This window comes from Cyprinodon variegatus, unplaced genomic scaffold (assembly GCF_000732505.1).
Source record: "Cyprinodon variegatus isolate N-32 unplaced genomic scaffold, C_variegatus-1.0 Scaffold334, whole genome shotgun sequence".
NCBI classification, from domain to species: domain Eukaryota; kingdom Metazoa; phylum Chordata; class Actinopteri; order Cyprinodontiformes; family Cyprinodontidae; genus Cyprinodon; species Cyprinodon variegatus.
The window spans coordinates 513,896-533,677 of NW_015150787.1; the positions used below are offsets into that span (position 1 = coordinate 513,896).

Consider the following 19,782-nt stretch of genomic DNA (forward strand, 5'->3'; position numbering starts at 1 on the left):
GCCATAGTACAGAAGCACCATAGAGAGCATTCTGACCAGCTGTCTCACTGTGTGGTGTGGAGGCTGCAGCGCCTCAGACTGGAAGAAGGTGAGAATAGTGGTGAGAACTACAGAGAGGATCATCGGGGCTCCTCTTTCCTCCATTGAAGACATTTCATCCCAGCGCTGTATCCCGAGCCCATAACATCATCAATGACCCCTCACACCCCCACCATGGACTGATCTCCCTGCTGCCCTCTGGGAAGAAACTTCGAAGCATCCGATGCAGGTCCAGCAGATTCCACAACAGTTTCTTCCCCACTGCCATTAGACTGCTGAGTGTTTTTTAAAAATGGGTTATTGTATTGTATTTTATTATATTTATTATATTTTATCAAAAAAAAATTAAATGTTAGAACTGTAAATATACAGACATATGTTGATATTTCTGCTTTAATATATATATATATATTTTATTATTTTTCAAGGCTGCACTTTTAAAAAAGATGAAATTGTCCAGAGAGCTGTTCCAAACAAAATTTCTTTTTGTTTTACAAAATTACAAATAAATGTATCTAAGTCTAGGTCTAGTAGGCCACATGGCCTTGTAAGTTAACATGAGGGGCTTTACTTACCAAGAAATTGAGCAAGAACTAAGCATAAAACACAAAAAATAAAAAATAAAATATATCCCCAAAAAAAACTGTATGCAACCAAAGTGAGTTACTCATATATAAATATAAGAAATATAAACTAACATGGTTACGTACCTTTAAGTTTTCACTGCCTCGTCATGCAGCAATTGCTGCAGCAAACCCTTGATTTGATTTGGTGTAACAGCTTTTGTATGAATACTTTTTTCAGGTTAAAACTGTTAGCTTGGAGGTTTGAACACAGTCAGCTCTTTGGGTCTTTTAGGATAAAAATAAAAAAGGAGCTCAGTGCTTCCTGCTGATTGTTAATACGCTGTTGGCTCATTTCACAGCCACATGTCTCTGCTTTTTTTTTGCTTGATAATAAATTGTTAAGTATTTCTGTTCCTCATAATAGCTTGAATATTTTTAACCAGCTAAAGTGGTGGTGAGCTGCTGCTTGCTTTCCCCATCCCACACACATCCATATACCAGCATTGCAATATCATTGATCACTTCTCACAACCAAACTTTTGGGACAGTTCATATAGCCCCCAGTTCATATGGAGGCTATATGAACTGGAGACTGCAAACCACACATGGATTTAGTACCATTTTGTTGAATTTGTTCATAAAAAAAAGAATAGAACTGACTGTAGAACTGACTGTCTAACCTTATGTGTATAACTGTAATTTTGTAAATATGGAATTTTCCTTTTCACATATTACACAATCTTGCACTTAAATACTGTGTCGAGCAGTAAAGTCGGTCCTTGAGGGCCGCTGTCCTGCAGGTTTTGGAGGTTTCCCACTTTAGCACAGCTGGTTATGATGATTACAGTTGAACAAAAGACTGTTAATCAGCTTTCGATTAAAATCAGCTGTGCTGGAGCAGGGAAGCCCCTAAATCCTGCAGGACAGCGGCCCTCGAGGACCAACTGTGGGGATGCCTGGTGTGGAGTCTTATTAAAGCACACAATCGACCTTCTCCCAGAGCTGAACTTAGACCTTCGGATTATAGATTTATTTTGTATACTTCATATCTGCATTTACACTAGCTATCTTCTCTCTGTGGCTACCCTGAGCCCAGGCATTCCTTCCATGGTGCCAGCGGACTCTGATGTTCATTATTCATTTCGCCATGTTAAATGGATGTCCTGGTGGGACGAGCAATGAGCCTGTTCAGTCATCGGACCCCCACCTGGCATCTTCATGTCATGTCAGCCTCTTGCAGCGAACTAGACGTCCCTCTTAAAAGCAGGCCACTGGGCTATGTTCCATCCTTTAGAGATGAGGTTTGTAGACTGAGCAGTGGGAACTACGCTGCTGGGTCACGCTTTCTCTGACCTTAATTGAAGGGTTTTCACAAAGGCAGGTTGCTCTGTCCTGCATTATCCATTCAGACTGCCTCGGCTAGGAGTGTAACAAAAATAAACAATAAAGATGCAGCAAAGCTGATATAAAAAATTATCCAGTTTGTTTCTTTTAATATCAGTAAAGGTTATTTACGATATTCCAGGGATTCCTTCATTAAGACAAGATTAATTTTTTAATGAAGTATTTTTTTCCTGACAGGAAGACTGTGATGTTTAGTTTTTTTTATTTCTCTTGGTTGTTTTTTCCTTTTTTTTAGGTGTGATTAAGTCGTTCTATTTGTCGGTCTGGCTTTTTACAGTTTTATTTTCGCCCTGTGCTTTTGTCAAGGATTTCCAGAGTTATTTTCGAAAACATTTGTTTCTCTCTAATCTGATTAAAACACCATCCTGAACTCTATCCGCTCTACTTGATAACATCTGGCCATGACTCTCCTTAGCAGACAGTTCCTTGATTTTATTGCTGTGTTGACCTTTCTTTTTGGGGATTATGGTCCAATCTGTCCTTTTATAACCATATTTCTTTACATGCTTTAGTCTGAGTAGTTTTAGAGGGAAGTGCTTTAGATTTTCAGCCACTGCTCCTGTTTTTTGGGTTGTTGTTTTTTTAAGCACCTATCTAAGACATGGCGCTACATGAAGAGCTAGCAGGGCAACAGTAAAATACAGTTTTTTTATTTCTACACACAACATTAAGAGGAAGGCTCTGAAAAGAGTACTTTTAATATTTGTGCTGCTTTTTGTTTTCTTCTGAAGAACTACAAGGGTTTATAATTCACAGAGTAAATTCCAATGAACGTATTTTAACGTAGAACTAAGCTACAAAAAGACTGCTAGCTACACAAGCTAAAAAACTGTATCTTTTTTGTCATTATGTGCTCTCAGTCGCTATAGCAACATGTTTACTGAATGATGTTAGGCACTTCTGTGTGTCTGAAAGATTTATTGAGAAACAAATTGTCAGAATGTTATAGAAACTGTATTTTACTACATTCATCCTCCTAATTTTAGACGCATGGCAGCCATATTGGATTTAGAGGTCAGAGTGGTGAAAAACACAAATCTTTCAGACTTGGACGTACAATTTTAGCCTAGGCTAGATTTGTTGTACTTGTGTTCTGAAATGGAGCCTAGGCGGAAGTTCAACTGAAGAAACTGAATGCTTTCCTACATCCACCTGCAGCACACCCAATCAGCTTTGAACCACGCCTCCACGAAAGCCAATCGGCATCCAAAGTTCATCTTAAAAGGCCCCTGATCCTAACTGTCTGCTCCTGTGCGCAGGCGGTGGTTGCGCTGTTCATTCAGATGTCCCCGTTTCAACCCACCTCCAGCCTCTCCTCCACCATCATAGCTAAAGCTTCATCAGAGTGTCATTCCTCCTGGAATCTCACTGCGTTCCCTGTCTCATCTTAACCGGTCCGGCAGAAGACCACCATGTTGAGCCTGGTTCTGCCAGAAGTTCCTTCCCTACGGGGAGTTTTTCCTCTCCACTGTCACTTCATGCTTGCTCATCATGGACAGGTTCTCTCAGCCTGTGTTATCCAAACTGGACTTCCATCTTCAGGTCCGTGAGTGAAGCTCTAGAATCAGCTCACACAATCCACTAGATCTCCCCATAAAACTCAGCAGACCGTCTCGCTAACCAGCAGTCTACAGACTGACCAACTTCCTCTATCTCCACTCCACCACCAGTTTCAGGCCTGGGGGGACAAAGCCCTATTCTTTGCTCCTGTTCATGCATATCTATCAAAATTAAATGCTATGTTTCCTACCGAATACCGATAGTATTGTAAAAAGTATCAAAAGTATTGTATCAATAAATTCCTCCTAATTGTCTTTTTTCTTAGTATGAGTTTTTCGGATTGAAATGGAGTTAGTACAGCTGCGTTTGAGAAAGAACAGGATCTACAGAGTCGGTACCTCTGACTGAGGACCTTTGGTATAAGTGGAGTGGGGGCCTAGTGGTTAGGGCATTGCGCTTGGATCCCAGAGGTTCTGAGTTCAAGCCCCAATCTCATGGACTGCCGCTCTGGGTTCCTGAGCAAGACCCTTAACCCCACACTGCTCCCCGGACGCTGCACAATGGCAGCCCACTGCTCCCCAAGGGGATGGGTTAAATGCAGAGAGTTCATTTAGTTGTTTTGTACTTGTGACAATCTAATGACAATAAAAGTTTAATTGTATTCTAAAGAGACAAACTACAACATCTTACTATTTTGTTCTATTTTCTCAAAGCCCATGGAGAGCTTCCTAACTCTGTCTACTGCCCTCACAAACCATCGATTTGATCCTTTACACCTAAGCCATTACGGCTATTGCATGAATACAGCTTCTCAAAGCTTGAATCCCGTACTTTGGAACAAAGAACTAAAAATCAATATAGAGGCTTCAAATACATGTGTATATTTTTTAAAGAGTTATCTACCATCAGTTCATGGTTTTTCTGTGACTTCAGCTCCTCAGCTCTAAAGGCACTCTGATGCTGAGGAATGTAATGGAAACCCAGCCAGTTCTCAGAATGACTGAGAGCATCAGTAGCAGAGTCAATACCTGGCAGTGAGGATCAGACTCGTCTCTGTTTGTAAAAGTCTGTGGGTGCAGATGCTGATGTCTGATGAAACAAATCGCTGTGCAGGTTAGAAAGATATTTTACATGATTTCATTTCTTCTATGAAATACAAAAAAATGAAAACAATAAAAAAATGGTTTGTGCAACTTTTCTATGGTTCTTTAAAAGCATTTTTTGTAATTATGTGTTTATATTTTTTAAGTCTAAATAGAGTCAAAACTCTATTAAGGCTGTTAAAGCACAGATGATCTATCTACATTAGATGTTACCAGCAATTTAAACTAGCCTTCTACTGCCACCAAGTGGATTATAGTTGATACAACAATATAGTTTTATTGCAACCACTGGATTATTAAAAGAAAGTCTTTGTAGATAAGTTTTTGATAGCTTAAAAAAGTGAAACTAAACAATACCTACATGAATTATGACAAATATCTACAAAGGTAGTTTTAAAGTTCAATTCATAATGCTTGTCTTAAACGGGAAACTTAAAGGTGCAGTTCAGCCTTGATTTGTTTTTTGTTTTTTTATTTAATCAACATGTTTCTTTTGACGGAAAGTGCTCAAAGTTCTATATTCAACTTGAATTGAATTCCTCTGTGGAGGGAGCTATGGATTAGGGTGATGGCACAGAGGCCTTCCAACCTCAACGCCTTGGAGTGCAACGTGAAACGTGATTGGTTCAAATTATCTGCGGAAACTTGCAAAAAGCCACACTGCAAAAACAATCTAGAAATAAGAAAAAAAAAAATCTTAAATTAAGTGCATTTACCCCTAATTTGAGTAGATAAATACGATTTGCCAATGGAATGAGTATTTTACTTAAAAAATAGTTAATAAGATAATATGCACAATTCAATAGTGTTTTTCTTATTTTAAATGTAAATTGTTTTATTCCTCTGGCAAAGTGTCTCACACTTAGTAATCTAATTTAGATTACTATTTTTTGCTGTGTATGGTTTTGTGTGGTGTAATGCTAAAAGATTTTTCTGTTAGTTACTGAGACGGATGTAAATACATTTCAACATTAATTTTTATTCATCTTAAAAAACAGTTTTTTTTTTATATAAATTTAAACTTCTTTTAATTGTATCTCCTATTAGAAAGCAATTTCTTGTTTAGTAAAAATGTCTGAAAATCTGGTGGGGGTGTGAATCATTTTGGCCTGAACTTTTTTGGTAAATTATATTGCTAACCCTCTCAGGCTCAAATTAAGTTTTAGTTGCCGGAAAAATCTGATATTTGGACAAAATGATCATATGGGGTAGTAATATACAATTCAGACCTTTTTTTGAGAGAGACCTTCATATGCAATGGATTCTGGGATATTGCAGATTTGCAACAGTGGCCCGGAGTGGTAAATTAACACTGAAGATTGAATCTGATATGAACGTTCAATTTATTTGAATGTCACAAACAAAAAATCAACAAAACAAAATTCGAAAAATAAATTTCTCTCACAAAATTAGAGACAATTGGCATGTGTCATATCTATAAACATCCATGATTCATCTTATGTAGTATTGATTTCAAAATAATGGAAATTGGTAGTGATACTTATATGAAATTGGTGCTTAGAAAATCTGTTTCAGTGACTCCAAGGACTCAGCCTTGTTGAAAGTGAGTCAGTAGTGCTATCTGGTGAGCTGGAGAGAAACTGTTTGTTGCAAATGCACAACTAAGTCCTTCTATTGTACTTCGGAGTAACAAAAGCTTTTAAAATATGGATGTGGAGTAATTAGCTAAGTGGCTTTTAGCTGTTGCAAATCTGCAACATCTGCCTGGAGAAGAGAAAGAACGAGAAGGAATGAACAAATAAAACAAATGTATCAAATGTAATCTACACATAGGACATCTTGATGTATTTGGATCTTTTAAAGATTGTTGAAAAAGAACAAAATCGCTTTCTGAGAAGTCCAGAGAGCCGATCCAAACATATGGACATTATTCTGCTATTGAAATCTAATTAATGTTGTCACACGAGTTTCTGTAAAGAAGAAACACTATTTCATTTTTCTAAAACCCTCCCTTGCAGTTTTTGTCTTACTTTCTAACCTCTCCTTTTCACCTTTCTCTTCGCAGTGTTCATCATGGCTACTGGTCTGCTGGTGTACCCTTTCGGCCTTAACTCCTCACTGGTTCGATCTTTCTGCGGAGACGCTGACATCTACTACGCCGGCGAGTGCCAGATCGGCTGGGGCTACATGCTGGCTATCGTTGGAGTCATGCTCACCGTCTTCTTGCCCTTCTTTGCCAAATATGCACCGAAGGAGCAGCTGTCCCCCACCCCTCTGCCCACTCTGTTATAGTTCAGCCTTGTTTTTTTTCTCTCTTTAACTCTTGACCACTTTGTACGATCAGGACCTAAAGTCCTGAAAAGCTCCTGAGGAAGCCCCACTCAGCCATAACTGCAGCTGAAAATACAGAAGAAAAAAAATCCAAAAGCCGTCTTCCTGCATCTGTAAAGTTATTCTTTTTTTTTAATGTTTAATTAACAAAAAAAGTCCAACCTCTAAAATGTGAACTTGGTTTTATGTTTCTGTGAAGACATGTTGCATCCAAATGGAAGCATGATGCTACATGGCTCCGGGGTTTCAGCGCCATTTCTGTTCAGTGCAAGTTTTTTGTGTATAAGAAAGCTTGATAAAGAGGCAATAAGGACAGTTTGAGAATTGAAGTACATTTGAAGGATGCAGACGGACGTATCTGAACTTTAAATGAGTCGTCTCTAAAATAAATTGGTCAGTGTTGATAAATAAACATGTGGGAACTTTGAAGTGCTAAACAATTCTTTAAAAAAGGACTTAGAAGGATATTTCCCTTCAGATGCTTCTTTTTCTTTTCGCCTGACAGAGAACTAATGGAAGTCAGGACAATGTTCAGCTTTCAGAGACTGAATCCAAGGAAAGGACACAGAGACGCAGCGTCAACGCCGCAGAAAGGACAATTTCAAAACCAGCCTCCTTTCCTATGAGGAGGTAAAAAAGATGTTTGTTTCAGTGCAGTGTTGTTATAAAAGGAAAAAAATCTAAAAAAAAAAATGTTGAAGACACTGCTTGTTTTTGTCAACCTTTTCCCCAGATTTGTTCGTGTGACGTAGTTAGCTTGTGTTCTCTGCCCTCAACACCCGATACTAAACTTCAATTCAGGAAATAAAAATGTTGCAAAATGCCAGGAGGTGTAGGGAGGGTTTCTAAAACTGCATGGAAAGATGGGTTCTGTTAACGGTGGAACTGATCTAGATTTTAAATGTGATCTGACCAAATTGTGCCTTTTAACGCAACAAAGACAAGTTTCATACAGTTATCAGGTCTCTCTCTAATGAAAGCAGAGGAATCTGTTGTGCGATGTGATGTGTTTTTCTCCTCTATTTTTCCTCCTAGTGGTAAAGTGTTTTTTTATGTACTTCATGCAGTGTGATCTCAGTAATGTTTGGGAGGGAAAAGACGTCTATGAAGATATTAGCGAAGATAATAGCCAAGAGGAATGCAACACACTTTTTTTTCATCATCCTCTGAAACGCTTCTGCAGATTATCCAAAAGAGGTGAATCACTCCAAGTGCTTCATTAGGAGGTGATAATGCTCACATCCTTTCTCTGCATCGTTTTTATTGAATTTCATGTAGAAATAGACGGGATTTAAAAAGCATTTCTAGTACATGATAACATTTAATGTAAAAAAGGGTCCACCAACAAGCTGATGAGTTTTAGATCAGTGGTAACTATAAGACGGCATGGTAGGAGTGAACTAAATAAATAAATGGCAAAATCTGTGAGGTAACCAGAAAAATAAATGATAGAAATGTTGAACTGTCTAACACAGGAAGAAACTTTAAATATTGCAATATGGTTTACAGCAGTTGACTTTTTTGTTAAACTGTCAAAAATATTGTTTGGAGGGGGGTGGGAAATTTTTCTTTTAAATCAAATGGGGGCCCAGCAAAGTGATCTGGTTCACTGCCAGGACCATCAAGCCTAAACTCAGTTTTTAGTCAGGGTTTAGCAAACTAAATGTTAAATAACTCCAAAGTATGCTTAAATCTTTGAAAGAAATCATATTGCAATGCTGGTAATGTACTGGACCTCCAACTGGACTCATCCCCATATTTGTTGGAAAGCTACGTGTAGTTTCAGCACTGGTAAAAAAAAAACAGTTTTTTTGTTGAGAAAATGTCTTTTTTTCATTGTGGTATTTTACTGTAAATAAACTAACTGTTGTTGGTATCACATTATTCCTAACTGCCCCTTTTTTGGATTATACTTTTTCAATAAACTGATTTGTGTTAGCTTTAACCAAATTGCTCTTCTGGTTGTTTTGTGGCATTCCTTTGTAATAATAAAGAAAAATCATGGCTTTAAAAAAAAGATCCTTTACTCTTTACTTAGTTTTAAATGAACTTTATATCTGTTCTCAGAGAACTATGAAAACAGTAAATTAGAACAAGTAGTTCAATGGCTACAGAAAATAACCCTGTGGAAGCAGCATCACTTCAGGGTAAAAAAAACGCAAACATCACTTATAACTAACTGGTAAACATTTTTAACGAGCTACAGAAATGTTAGAAAAACCTAAAACTTTTGAAGACAGCTGATGCTCAGACTTCGCTGAGTATCTTGACCTGTGCTCTCATCTCTGCATCCGAGACTTTGACGGCTTCCAGAGCGTTCCTCTGCTCTGACGGCTGCCCGGCTCTGACAGACATACAGATCAGCACGTCTCTGCTGCGGTCATAGTTGCCGACGCAGCGATGGACCTGACCTCGGATGAGGCGTGGCAGCGCCTGCTCCTGATAGGCATCAAACGGGGAAATGAAACAACATTTATTCTGTTATATTTTACAGTTTCATGCCAATAATATTAATAATAATAGAAAGATGTTCCCGTAACTGTGACATTTAGGGGAAAAGGCCAATTTTACCAATAGAAATCTGCAAACTGTGGTACCCACTGGTATTCAGTCCCTTAAAACCCACAGTTTCAGCTGTGCACATTCAAATAGTGACATGTTTGCTTATTCTTCTTTACCTCAGGCTCAGTTTCACAACATATTAATAGTGCGTTCAGGGTCCTAAACAGGCTGCGTCTTTTCAGCCTCTCACCGTTATCACCATCTATTTACTGCTCACCAGAATAACTATCCCAGCTGAAGGAAAGCATCCCCACAGCATGACACTTCTGCTACCGTGCTTCAAGGATGGTGGGTTCAGAGTTTGACTTTCTGCCACACAGAACGTTTTAGGTCGACCACTTCTCTGCATCTTTTGCTTTGCTTGTGGCAAACCGGCCCCATTTGAAATCCTTTTAACAACGACTTTCTTCTTGACACACAAAGATAAATGCCTGATTTGCAAAGTGCATGATTACTAGTTTTCCCATCACCAGGTTCTCCTACTTAAGCTACAGAGTTATCATGGGTCTCTTGTCCCCATTGTTTGGCTTGTTCTGCAGCTGAGCCGTACTGTTTTCTAAGTAAATTGTTCTATTACTTAACTCTACTTTTAAAATCTTTATTTAAAAACACTGTCTCTCTTCTGCCTGTTGTGCTGCTTGGTTTTCACTGAGCTGTTTGGCATCAATATACTCTAACAAACCTCCAAAGCATTCATGGAAAATCATAGTTTCACAAGATTTTATTCAGGTGTTAAAGTAAAAGGGGCTGAAAGCAAAACGCTACACATGTAGATTGCTATTGTTTTCCTTCCACTCTATAAACAGGTGCTACTTCGTTTTGGACTATAGATAAAACTTATATATACTTCCTATCAAGAAAAAATACTTCATTTAAAAAATGAATCATTTTTTAAGGAAGGAATCTCTGGAATATCATAAATTGCCTTTACAGATATTAAAAGAAGCAAACTGGGTCATTTTAAAATCGGCTTTGCTGAATCTTTACTGTCTATTTTTGTTAGCCAGGTGGTCTGAATGGATAATGCAGAACAGAGAGACCTGCCTTTGTAAAATATAAATGCACTGAAGTTTTGAAAAAGTTTTAAAAAGGTAAATAGTTAGAGAAACATCTGCAGCTTAACATTAGTTCAAACAAAATACATGATAGCCAGCATCTATGACTATAGCTTAGCATATTTGCATTTTATTTACATTTTATTTCAAACTCTACTTACTACTAGTCCTTTATTATATTTATTATATTTTATTATAAAGAAAAAGAAATGTTAGAACTGTAAATATACAGTCATATGTTTATTTTACTGTTTTTATGTATTTTTTACTGTTTTCAAGGCTGCACTTTAAAAAAAATGAAATTTTCTAGAGAGCTGTTCTTAACAAAATGTATTTTTGTTTACACTTGTGTATACAAAATGACTAAATTAATCTGTCTAAGTCTAAACTCACATTTTCATAGAAGACACACTGCAGCACGTCCTTCCCGTCTCTCAGGAGAAAATTCTTGGCTCCGTAGCGCCCCAGTGTGACTGCAGAGTCCAGAGTAGCTGTGGGAAAAAAAAAACCAGTTTGTTTAAAGGTGTTAAGAATGAAGTAAACAGAGGAAATGCAAGTTATAGGAACGTTAATTGCCTGACCAAATATCTCATAAAAGCAAGGAATTTTGTCTTTAAACTGGCTCCAGTGTCTCATTCCTTTAATAACTGTAGTCAGGATCCTGAGAGAAGGCTCCATGGCGGGTTTCACTGGAACCGCTTCCTGCTGAAAATATTCATCAGAATCATTGTTACACGATAACAAATGACAGGAACTGATTTTAAAAGTTTAATGTAACTTTCTACCTGATTCTTGGTTGGTTGAGCTCTAAGAGTTTGATTTGAACTGTTTTTTACAACTTGGTTAGATTTCTGCTCCTCAAAGCTGTTAGTAAATTTCCAGGACTTGTGAGGTTGCTGTGCAGCATGAGCAGAGGGCCTGACGGGTGGTTCTTGAGGAGGCAGAGGTCTGGACTGCTGGGAAAACTGATGTGCAGAGAACGTTGGTTTGCGGGACGACTGATGAGTCATCTGAGGGGGTCCTGCGTGCCGTGTTGGTCTGCTTCCCTGGTTCTCGTTGCCGGAAGGATGTTGATTTTTGCTTTGTCTGGAATTATCACCAAAGCTGGAATCCCATTGGCTGGGTCTAAAGCTGGTTTGGTCCATCATGGAGCTGAAGAAACACAATATTCAGTTTAATTAAAAAAGCAAGATTCTTTATTTTAAATGTAATATACAGTGGTGACAATTCTGTAAAATTCTATCCTATGAAAACAATGAAACAGAACCAACGTATGAGTAAGATTTTAACATTATGCAGATCATTTGCTTGTTATTGTGTTATGAAAATGAATATTCCTTAACCTTTTTTACAAGGAAAGATAAAAGAAGTGAAGGACAGAGAGTGAGTGAGGAGCACCTCTTGGCCCCTGGTTTGTAGGGATGTGACATGGGTTTGATGACTCTGGTTGTAAAGGGTCCAGGAGCAGGTCTGTTGCTGCCATACTGCGGGGGTTTAGCAGACTCTGGGAAACCTTTTCTGTTCCACTGATGGTTTTGAGGAGCACTAGAAGAAGAACCTGAGACCGGGTAACATCCATAGGCACCTGAGAAGAAGAACATCCCAGGGGTAAATCCCACTCTCACTAGTATCTAAACATGATCTTGCTACGTATTAATTGAAATTATTGAAGTAAAATAGAGTACAAGGTAGCAAAGTATTAAAATTTCAAGATGTGGTACATAAAACATTTTTTTAAACTTTTCCAAAAACATTTTAAACATAGTCTGACAGTTTCTGTGAATGTGCTGCCACCTAGTGACGGAAACACGATGAAAGGCTTTAACTTAAATTAATATTTTTTATAAACTAAGACTCTCGCTGAATATTCTATTCTATGGGAAGAAGGATTATTTGGAAATTTTCTTTGTAATTATTTGTGATGCAGTAGGAATTTAAATGCAATTTATTACAGATCATCTCTGCGCTACCTGTGTCGGATTGTTTTTCAAGGACAAAAAAAATGTAAAAAATCACACTGATGATGCAGAGGTGTTAAAAACTCATATATCACTTGGTGTCAAATGGTTAAGAGTGATTACCTGAGGCGCCGAGAGGAGCAGCTGAACTGGTGCTGGCCGTGGCTTCATTTGGGGGAAAGAACTCAGTTTGTCCAGGAACAGATTTCAGAGGAATCCTGTTTCTCTTCCTCTGGTTAAAGAGTGACACAGGAAGGTAGCCTGATAGACAGAACAAAGGAAACACCTATGACCACAACAGAGGGGCAATTAGAGAGTGTAAAAGCCAAGTTTTAATACACACACATGTAGATTTGTCATTATTTTGTATGAATCATGCAGGACGTCACATGTAGGAAATAATCTTCCAATAAAGCAGACACTCAACATGTTATAACAGATATATACAATGTAATAAAACATACAATGTAAAACAGAAAGCAGAGTTGTAGTTTAACATTCCTATCTGGAGCCTCTGTACTTCTATCCACCCACAGGGTTCCCACACCTTGCTTAAAATCAAATTAAAGGAGCATTTAAGGACTTTCCAGGACCACGTTTAGCATTTACCTGCTGCTACCGCTGGATGCTGTATTCAACCAAAAAATGGAATGGTATAGAAGTTGTTGCAGAGAATTAGTGAAAAAGAGTGAATCAGACATGTAGCCTGCATTTATTTACACAATATATGGATTTGTCTGGACAATTCATCAGTTTTTGTCATACTCCCAGTCCTTGGTGCAGGCTGGGTTTGTCCTTTTTTTCTCTCTCTGCAGGGCTGGACGGGCAGGTGCTCCTCATCAGGCTGATTCCCACCCTTTTTAAGGAGCTGGAACCAGGAGGAGGGCGTCAGTTTGTTAATGCTCCAGCGTTGGTACAACTGATCCAGAACCAAGCCTAGCATCTTAGCTTTGCCTGAATCTAACCCTGTCCTCTCTGCTCCCTTCTACTAGAATCCAGGATCCCAAGCCTAGAAACCACTCGAGAGACCTCTGCGCTTTGGACCCCCGTTAGAGGCGTTTTCAGTCAGCCTCTAGGAACCAGTGAGGCTTCTGGCCTCAGAACCAAAAAAGCCCTCCTGCCTGAGCTCACCTGCCTGTCCACCCTCAGACACCACCATCTGGTCTCACCAATCGGACCTGCACCAACAGACTGGACCACTGGACACCATCCTCCCAAACAGACGCCAAGCCTTCCTCTCTGTGAGTCTCACACATCCCTCACTCCTCTACCTGCACCGAACTGTTTCTCACCTGTCACCAAACCTCTTCCAGCAGTATCCTGACAGCCCTGCCTGCCGGACTCCTCTCTGTACACCACAAAACTTCAATAAAACCCTTAACTGATCATTGCCTCCGTTATTGCTCCTATTCAGAGTCTGAAAACCCAAACATGACAGTTTTATTGATTGATTTTTCCAAGAAACAACTTCTTCCATAGCTCAGTGTGATATCAGTTTATCGCTTTCGGTTTTAAATTTACAGATAAGTGATAAACCAGCTCATTGTGTAACACCTCTAGCTTTAAGCGTGTTATATTATCAATGTTTGTTGTATAACCTGATTATTTTACAAGCCTATTTGACATTAATGTGTTTTTTTACAATCTAATTCTAAGGTATGTAAGTTAGTTATTATTGCTATTATTATTATTATTATTATAAAACAGTTTTTTTTTTTTTTTACAGTGTCCTGTCTGGCGATGTGGCAATAAGAATAATTTTCTTGATGCCAGAAAGAGCCCAACAGATTTTACTTTCACAAGTGGAGCAGTAAGGCTATCGCCATAGTGTTCTGCTTGATTTATGCATATAAATAGCTTTATTATAATTCATGCAGGGAGTATTACAGCTTACATGGACACTGCAATGTAAGTAGAACAGGAAAGGAAAAACAGAAAAAAAAAGTAGAAAAGAGGAAAGAAAGAGGAGACAAAAGGGAGATAACAATGAAACTTATTTTTATAAAACTTAAGTGACAAAAAAATAAAATAATTAATTAAATTCTGTAGAGAAAAAATTGGAGATTACATTTTCCAGCCATATGGTCTAGCCATAATGTTTAGTGATGCTGTATAAACTGAAGGACTTCAAAAGAATGTACGGTAGATGTATTAGCAGACGTCTAATAGCACCCTGTTTATCTGAGATAATTTAAAGAAATTGTTCATGATAAAAAAAGAAGGTATTAGCCTAAAGTATTGTTTTAATGTATTCTCAAATTGATAGTTGAAATACACAACAAAAAAACTCTACTTAAAAATCTCATTAAGCTTCAACAAAAGGCAGCATGTTTGATTTTGGGACACTCTGACTATAGTATTTATTTGTTAGGAAGTACTTGTGTCACACAGAATCTAATACTATCTAGTTTAGGTTTAACTGTCTTTTCAGTAACTAACAACAGTAAATTACTTTTCATATGTATTTTTAAACAGTGTAATCCATGTTTATTAGACTCACAAGCAGTGAAGTTGTTTTCTATTGACAGATAATGAAGTGTGGCGTCTTTCTATCTACAGGGTCATTGGTGGCTATAAGGTTACTGTCTGAGATTTAGTTTCAAGCTTTTATAGCTCTGCACAAGAAACACAATAACGCTAATATAATAAACAGCAGCAATCATCCATGTAAATGTCCAGTTAAAAAATTTAAAGATTTTCTAAGGAAGGGAGTATTTTCATAGTTTTTTTTTTTTTTTTTTTACTTTCCATAATCTTTAATTAATGTATTTATTTATTTTTAATTTCACCATCTTTGAAGGATTTCAAGGACACAGCAGAGATAAAAGTCACTAATAATATTCCAATGGTCTCAGATAATGGGTTTCTGTCTTTACTGAAGGCTACAGGGTACATTAATATAAAACATTTCTGCTTCTAACATCAGACAAGATCAGACTAGATGGAGAAAAAAATACATAGACAATCACTAAGCAGCTTCTTTGATTCAACATAATTAACAGTAAACCAGTCTGCAGGTTTACTGCCTGTTCCTAGAGTTTCTAAAAGATGGAGAGGCAGATTTTTTTTAGTATTTTAGGATCCTTTCCTGTGAAAACAACTTCCAGTTTTAGCGAGTGAGGGAAACACCAGGGCTGAGCTGTCCTTTGGGCAAACGGCTGGTGGGCCAACAGCTATTCCAACCCAGGGCTGATATAATAGATTTATAATTAGTTATTCGATATATCAATCTATATTAATACTTTATTCACAAAATAATAAAAGGATTTAAATATCATTTTTAAAAATATTCAGAAAAGGGTTTATTCTGCATAACTATGATTTTTTTGTTGTTGTATATTTTCTATTTTGGTCTTTACAAAACCAGAATTTGCCAACAGTTTGTTTAATGAACTACTCCGTGTAAAATAAAAAAAATCTAAATATATAATCAGTTATTCAATTCAATTTCAATTCACAACACATGTCATCTCAAGGCACTTTACAATTCAACCAGATCATACATTCAAATTCAAGTTTTCTATCAAAGGAAAACCAGTTGACTGCATCGACTCATTGGCTCAAATGCAATCCCTCCCGTATTCAATATTAAGTAGCCTTTTTTCCAAGTAGTATTTTTAATGCTCAATTTATTTCTTTTGCTATATATTCATTTTTATACCTCTGAAAGTTTGAATATCTTATGTAGTTTACATGGTGTTTACACATAAAATATAACTAGGGCTGAAACAATTGATCGGATTAATCATGATTGATGGATAACCTAAATTAATGTTAAGTAATTTATTAACCGATTGTTAACTAGATTATAGAGACTCTAAAACATGCTGATAGTTGATAGATAAGTGATAGAGAAACCCACTTAGAGGAGTAACTTTTGTAAATTATTTTGCATTCAAGATTAAAAAACTTTTTCATCTGTCATAATGCTCTATCCAGAACTCCTCAAGTGGAAAAGTTTTAGTTTCACCTGGTTTAATTCTATTAAAAATCTTCTTTAAGGAACCTTTTGTATTCAATTATTAATTGATTAATAAAAAAAATAATTGACAAACTAATTGATTAGCAAAATAATTGTTAGTTGCAGCCCTAAATATAACCAAAATCTAGGGCTATAGAGGATTAGCGTATCCTTGGCTATCTCTGGAGTTATGCTCCTAAACACCTGGGCCAATGGAAGACATAGAGACCACTTTTTCTCACTCTAAATTAATCTGAACTGTTAACTTCTTGTTCTTTCTGTTGCTTGTTGTTAATGGTAGCTAAATGCGGCCTGGCATTCTGTTCAGCTGTGACACGATCCTGGAGAGAGGGGGCACCGCTTCAACAGCTGCAGCCGGCAAATTTATTTTCTCCTACCATAGATGATCCATTTGGTCCCGTCTTTCAGTGGTTCCATCTGTCATCCTCCAGACTAGAATCCTGGATCACAGCTAACTTGCTTAGCTGTGTTTTCTTTCTCTTAGATGAGGCCACTAAACTAGCTCCACTGAGAAAAATAACATAGAAAATACCTCTGGACAGTTCTGTTCATTTTATATATCTGTCTGGTCACACCCCCAGTAGGCCAGAGCACATGCCTGTTCACAATCAGCCCGATTCTGTTGGAGGGTTCTTCCTATTTCCTATTTCACTATCTGCATGCTTAGCAAGTTGGATTACTGCAACTCACTGACTTAATTTAATCTTTGAATTAACTTTTTGAGCATTCTGTAAGATTTGATGGAACTGACTCTGTAAAGTACCTTAAGATGACACTTGTTGTGAATTGTCACTGTATAAATAACCTGAATTATATATTTAAAGTCAACCGCCATTTATCCCTGTTCAACCGCTTTAGCAGCAAGAAAAAAGGTGTTACCCCTACCTTTGAACATGGAGAAATTTTTCATATTGAATAAGCTTTTTGTTCATTTTAAAGGTTAGATCATAGATGCATTCTTAACTTTTCTTCTAATTTAAAACTACTTTTTTTTTCATTTCAAGAAAGGTTTTACGTCAAGAATGTGATTGACTGACAAATAATTTTTCGGAGGAGTTAAAATGATCAGAGCTGAATTGTAGAAAAACAAAGCAGACACTCCCTCCGTTCACACTAAAACAAAAACCCATACCGTAAGAAAATTAATGGATTAATCTTAAGTGACTAGGGCCTTTTGTAAACAATAAATAATCAATTTTCAACAGGTAGGCTGTCTCCTTATCTTTATAACAGGGAAAAAATGCTAAACAACCTGGTTTACTAAACTAAAATAAGTTTATGACACTTTCAGATGGAGAACTCTGAAGATAGCTGCTGATTTTGATCAGAAGGTTTTGCAGGTCAGTAACCAAACATTTATTTATCCAAAATCATAGTTTATGAATCCGAAGCCAACTCCAGTCTTGTTAGGAAAACAAAAGATGCTGATAATAAGTTGTGAATTAGTGTCATTTGCTAATAGAAATAACTAGATTCAAAAATATTGTTTTTTTTTTTTTTACTCTTTAACATCTTGAATTGTGCCACACGTACCTTGACATTTTTAGAGAAATCAAAATGATGACAAATCTGATTGATTATATTAACCAGTGGTATCAGAGTTCAGTTTAGTGATGGGGTGTAAACCTTTACCACGTTTATTCCATAATCATTTACAATAAGTGTGTCTTTTATGTATGATTACAAGCAAAGTGAAAAATATAGCAGGTCCCTTTTTAATTTGTTGTATAATCTCCAATATTTAATATTAAACAATCTTAACAACAGAAATATTACTATTTCTGCTTCAGTAACACAAGAAAAAAAGGATTAACTTAAATCTATTACAGCTACAAAAAAGAATAGTAGGCTATTTAATTAAAAACATCTTAGACAAACCTGTGGCTGGTCGGTCCCCCTGCTGTTCCTGTTGCCACATTTTGGGGCTAAAACTTGTAGCAGTTTCTGTTAACAGTTGGGATTATTAGCAGAACTAGAAGAAACAAACAGAACATATGAAATATAACTAGTTTTGGTCAGTGTTCACTAGTATTATAAATTCTTATTTAACATTTTTACGAAGCAGTTTTGAAGTTTTCTTATAATTAATCAAAAGTTACCTGTAATAAATTAAAGCTAATATGCTAGCATGATATTACATTTCACAAGTTAGTCAAATTGAATATGTGAACCGTTGTAACTCTTTACTCTTATTGCTAACTATCTTAAAGGAAACGGTGTATATGTGAATAATAACCAAACCGTTTGACAACAAATGAGCTAAATGACGGTGGAGAAAGGTACAGCAGTAGTTTATACCGCTCAGTAGGAGGCAGGCAGGTGCCACATCCAGCATCCGGTGATTGGTGGCAGAGATGATGCATTCACGGTCCCCCTGTAAATTAGAAGGTCAGAAATTCAACGGCAGGTGACTCGGCAATTAACCTTTTATAGGGCAGGTGACCGTTTTTGATCCCTTGCATACCCCTCACAGATGGAGCCCCCCCGTCCCTCAGTGAGAACTATAAGCACAAGATCTATATCCAGCGATTCAGCAAAGCTACTGCTACATGGCTATAAATCTTATTTTGGCATTTGACCAATTACATGAGCTCTTTAATTATATATTACCTACTGTAAATTAAGTTGAAAAAAGTTAACAAGTCAAGGAAAAAAGGTAAAAAGCTAATTAAAAGGTAAAGTTAAAAAAGTTAGTTAACAATCATATTTAGGTTTTTAAACTAAGACATGTAAGTTCCCATATCAGCATTAATGCCTCTAAGGTTATGTTGTACAAAAAAGGGTTTTTCATTTCTTCTAGAAGCACTTTTGTTATTTTTCTGGCAATTATTTTGCCAGAAAAAATATATTCTGGCAATTTGGCGTTTCTTGTTACATTGATATTCATTTTTGCCACAAAATATCGATATTTTTGAATGTTGCAAAGGTAATAAGGTCTTGTCCTGGATTCAAATAACACTAATGGCTTGAAATTTGGATTTTCAAAGTATTTCACTGAGTGCCCTATAAAGATTTACAGCTAACACAAAAATCGGTTGAACTGGTTTTAGGCCACAATTAACTGGGCTAAAATACTTCGACAATTTATATTTTTAGAATAAGACAATTACCCCATCATTACCTGCTTATTTGGATGTGAAGAATCGAGAACAGAGTCAAAAAGTTTTAAAACTGTAAAACTTAGACAATAACACTCAACCCATCAATGACCCCTGAAAACAAAAATATTTCACTGAAGAGCTGCAGAAAGCCTAATCATGTAATCATGTATATATATATATATATATATATATATATATATATATATATATATATATATAT

General features: G+C 36.8%; 2 protein-coding genes across 2 annotated transcripts in view; one reads left to right on the forward strand and one right to left on the reverse strand.

Annotated features, from left to right (window-relative positions):
• The window catches only part of LOC107091364 (transmembrane protein 211-like), a 172,000-nt gene extending 163,107 nt beyond the window's left edge, over positions 1-8,893 (forward strand). Inside the window, exon 3 of the mRNA XM_015385225.1 lies at positions 6,639-8,893. Within this exon, the coding sequence (XP_015240711.1) occupies positions 6,639-6,865 (227 nt within the window). The 3' untranslated portion in view covers positions 6,866-8,893. The remainder of the gene's footprint in view (positions 1-6,638) is intronic.
• Positions 8,894-9,145: 252 nt separating this feature from the next.
• spata22 (spermatogenesis associated 22) lies at positions 9,146-18,649 on the reverse strand. Its single transcript, XM_015385248.1, has 8 exons — positions 18,561-18,649; positions 18,340-18,433; positions 12,603-12,740; positions 11,920-12,106; positions 11,307-11,673; positions 11,103-11,226; positions 10,915-11,012; positions 9,146-9,343 (listed from the first exon to the last, which is right to left on the reverse strand). The coding sequence occupies exons 2-8, from the start codon at positions 18,377-18,379 to the stop codon at positions 9,152-9,154; spliced, it is 1,146 nt and encodes a 381-aa protein (XP_015240734.1). The 5' UTR covers positions 18,380-18,433; positions 18,561-18,649; the 3' UTR covers positions 9,146-9,151.
• Between the last annotated feature and the right edge of the window lie 1,133 nt (positions 18,650-19,782).

Bases quoted from the DNA above. Each gene is read 5' to 3' on its own strand.
- spata22 (XM_015385248.1), bottom strand. From the start codon at position 18,379: ATGTGGCAACAGGAACAGCAGGGGGACCGACCAGCCACAG. The intron at 12,741-18,339 runs GTTTGTCTAAGA...TCTGTCTATCAG, and splicing joins GGGGGACCGACCAGCCACAG to GCTACCTTCCTGTGTCACTC. The intron at 12,107-12,602 runs GTAATCACTCTT...TCTTCTTCTCAG, and splicing joins TGCTCCTCTCGGCGCCTCAG to GTGCCTATGGATGTTACCCG.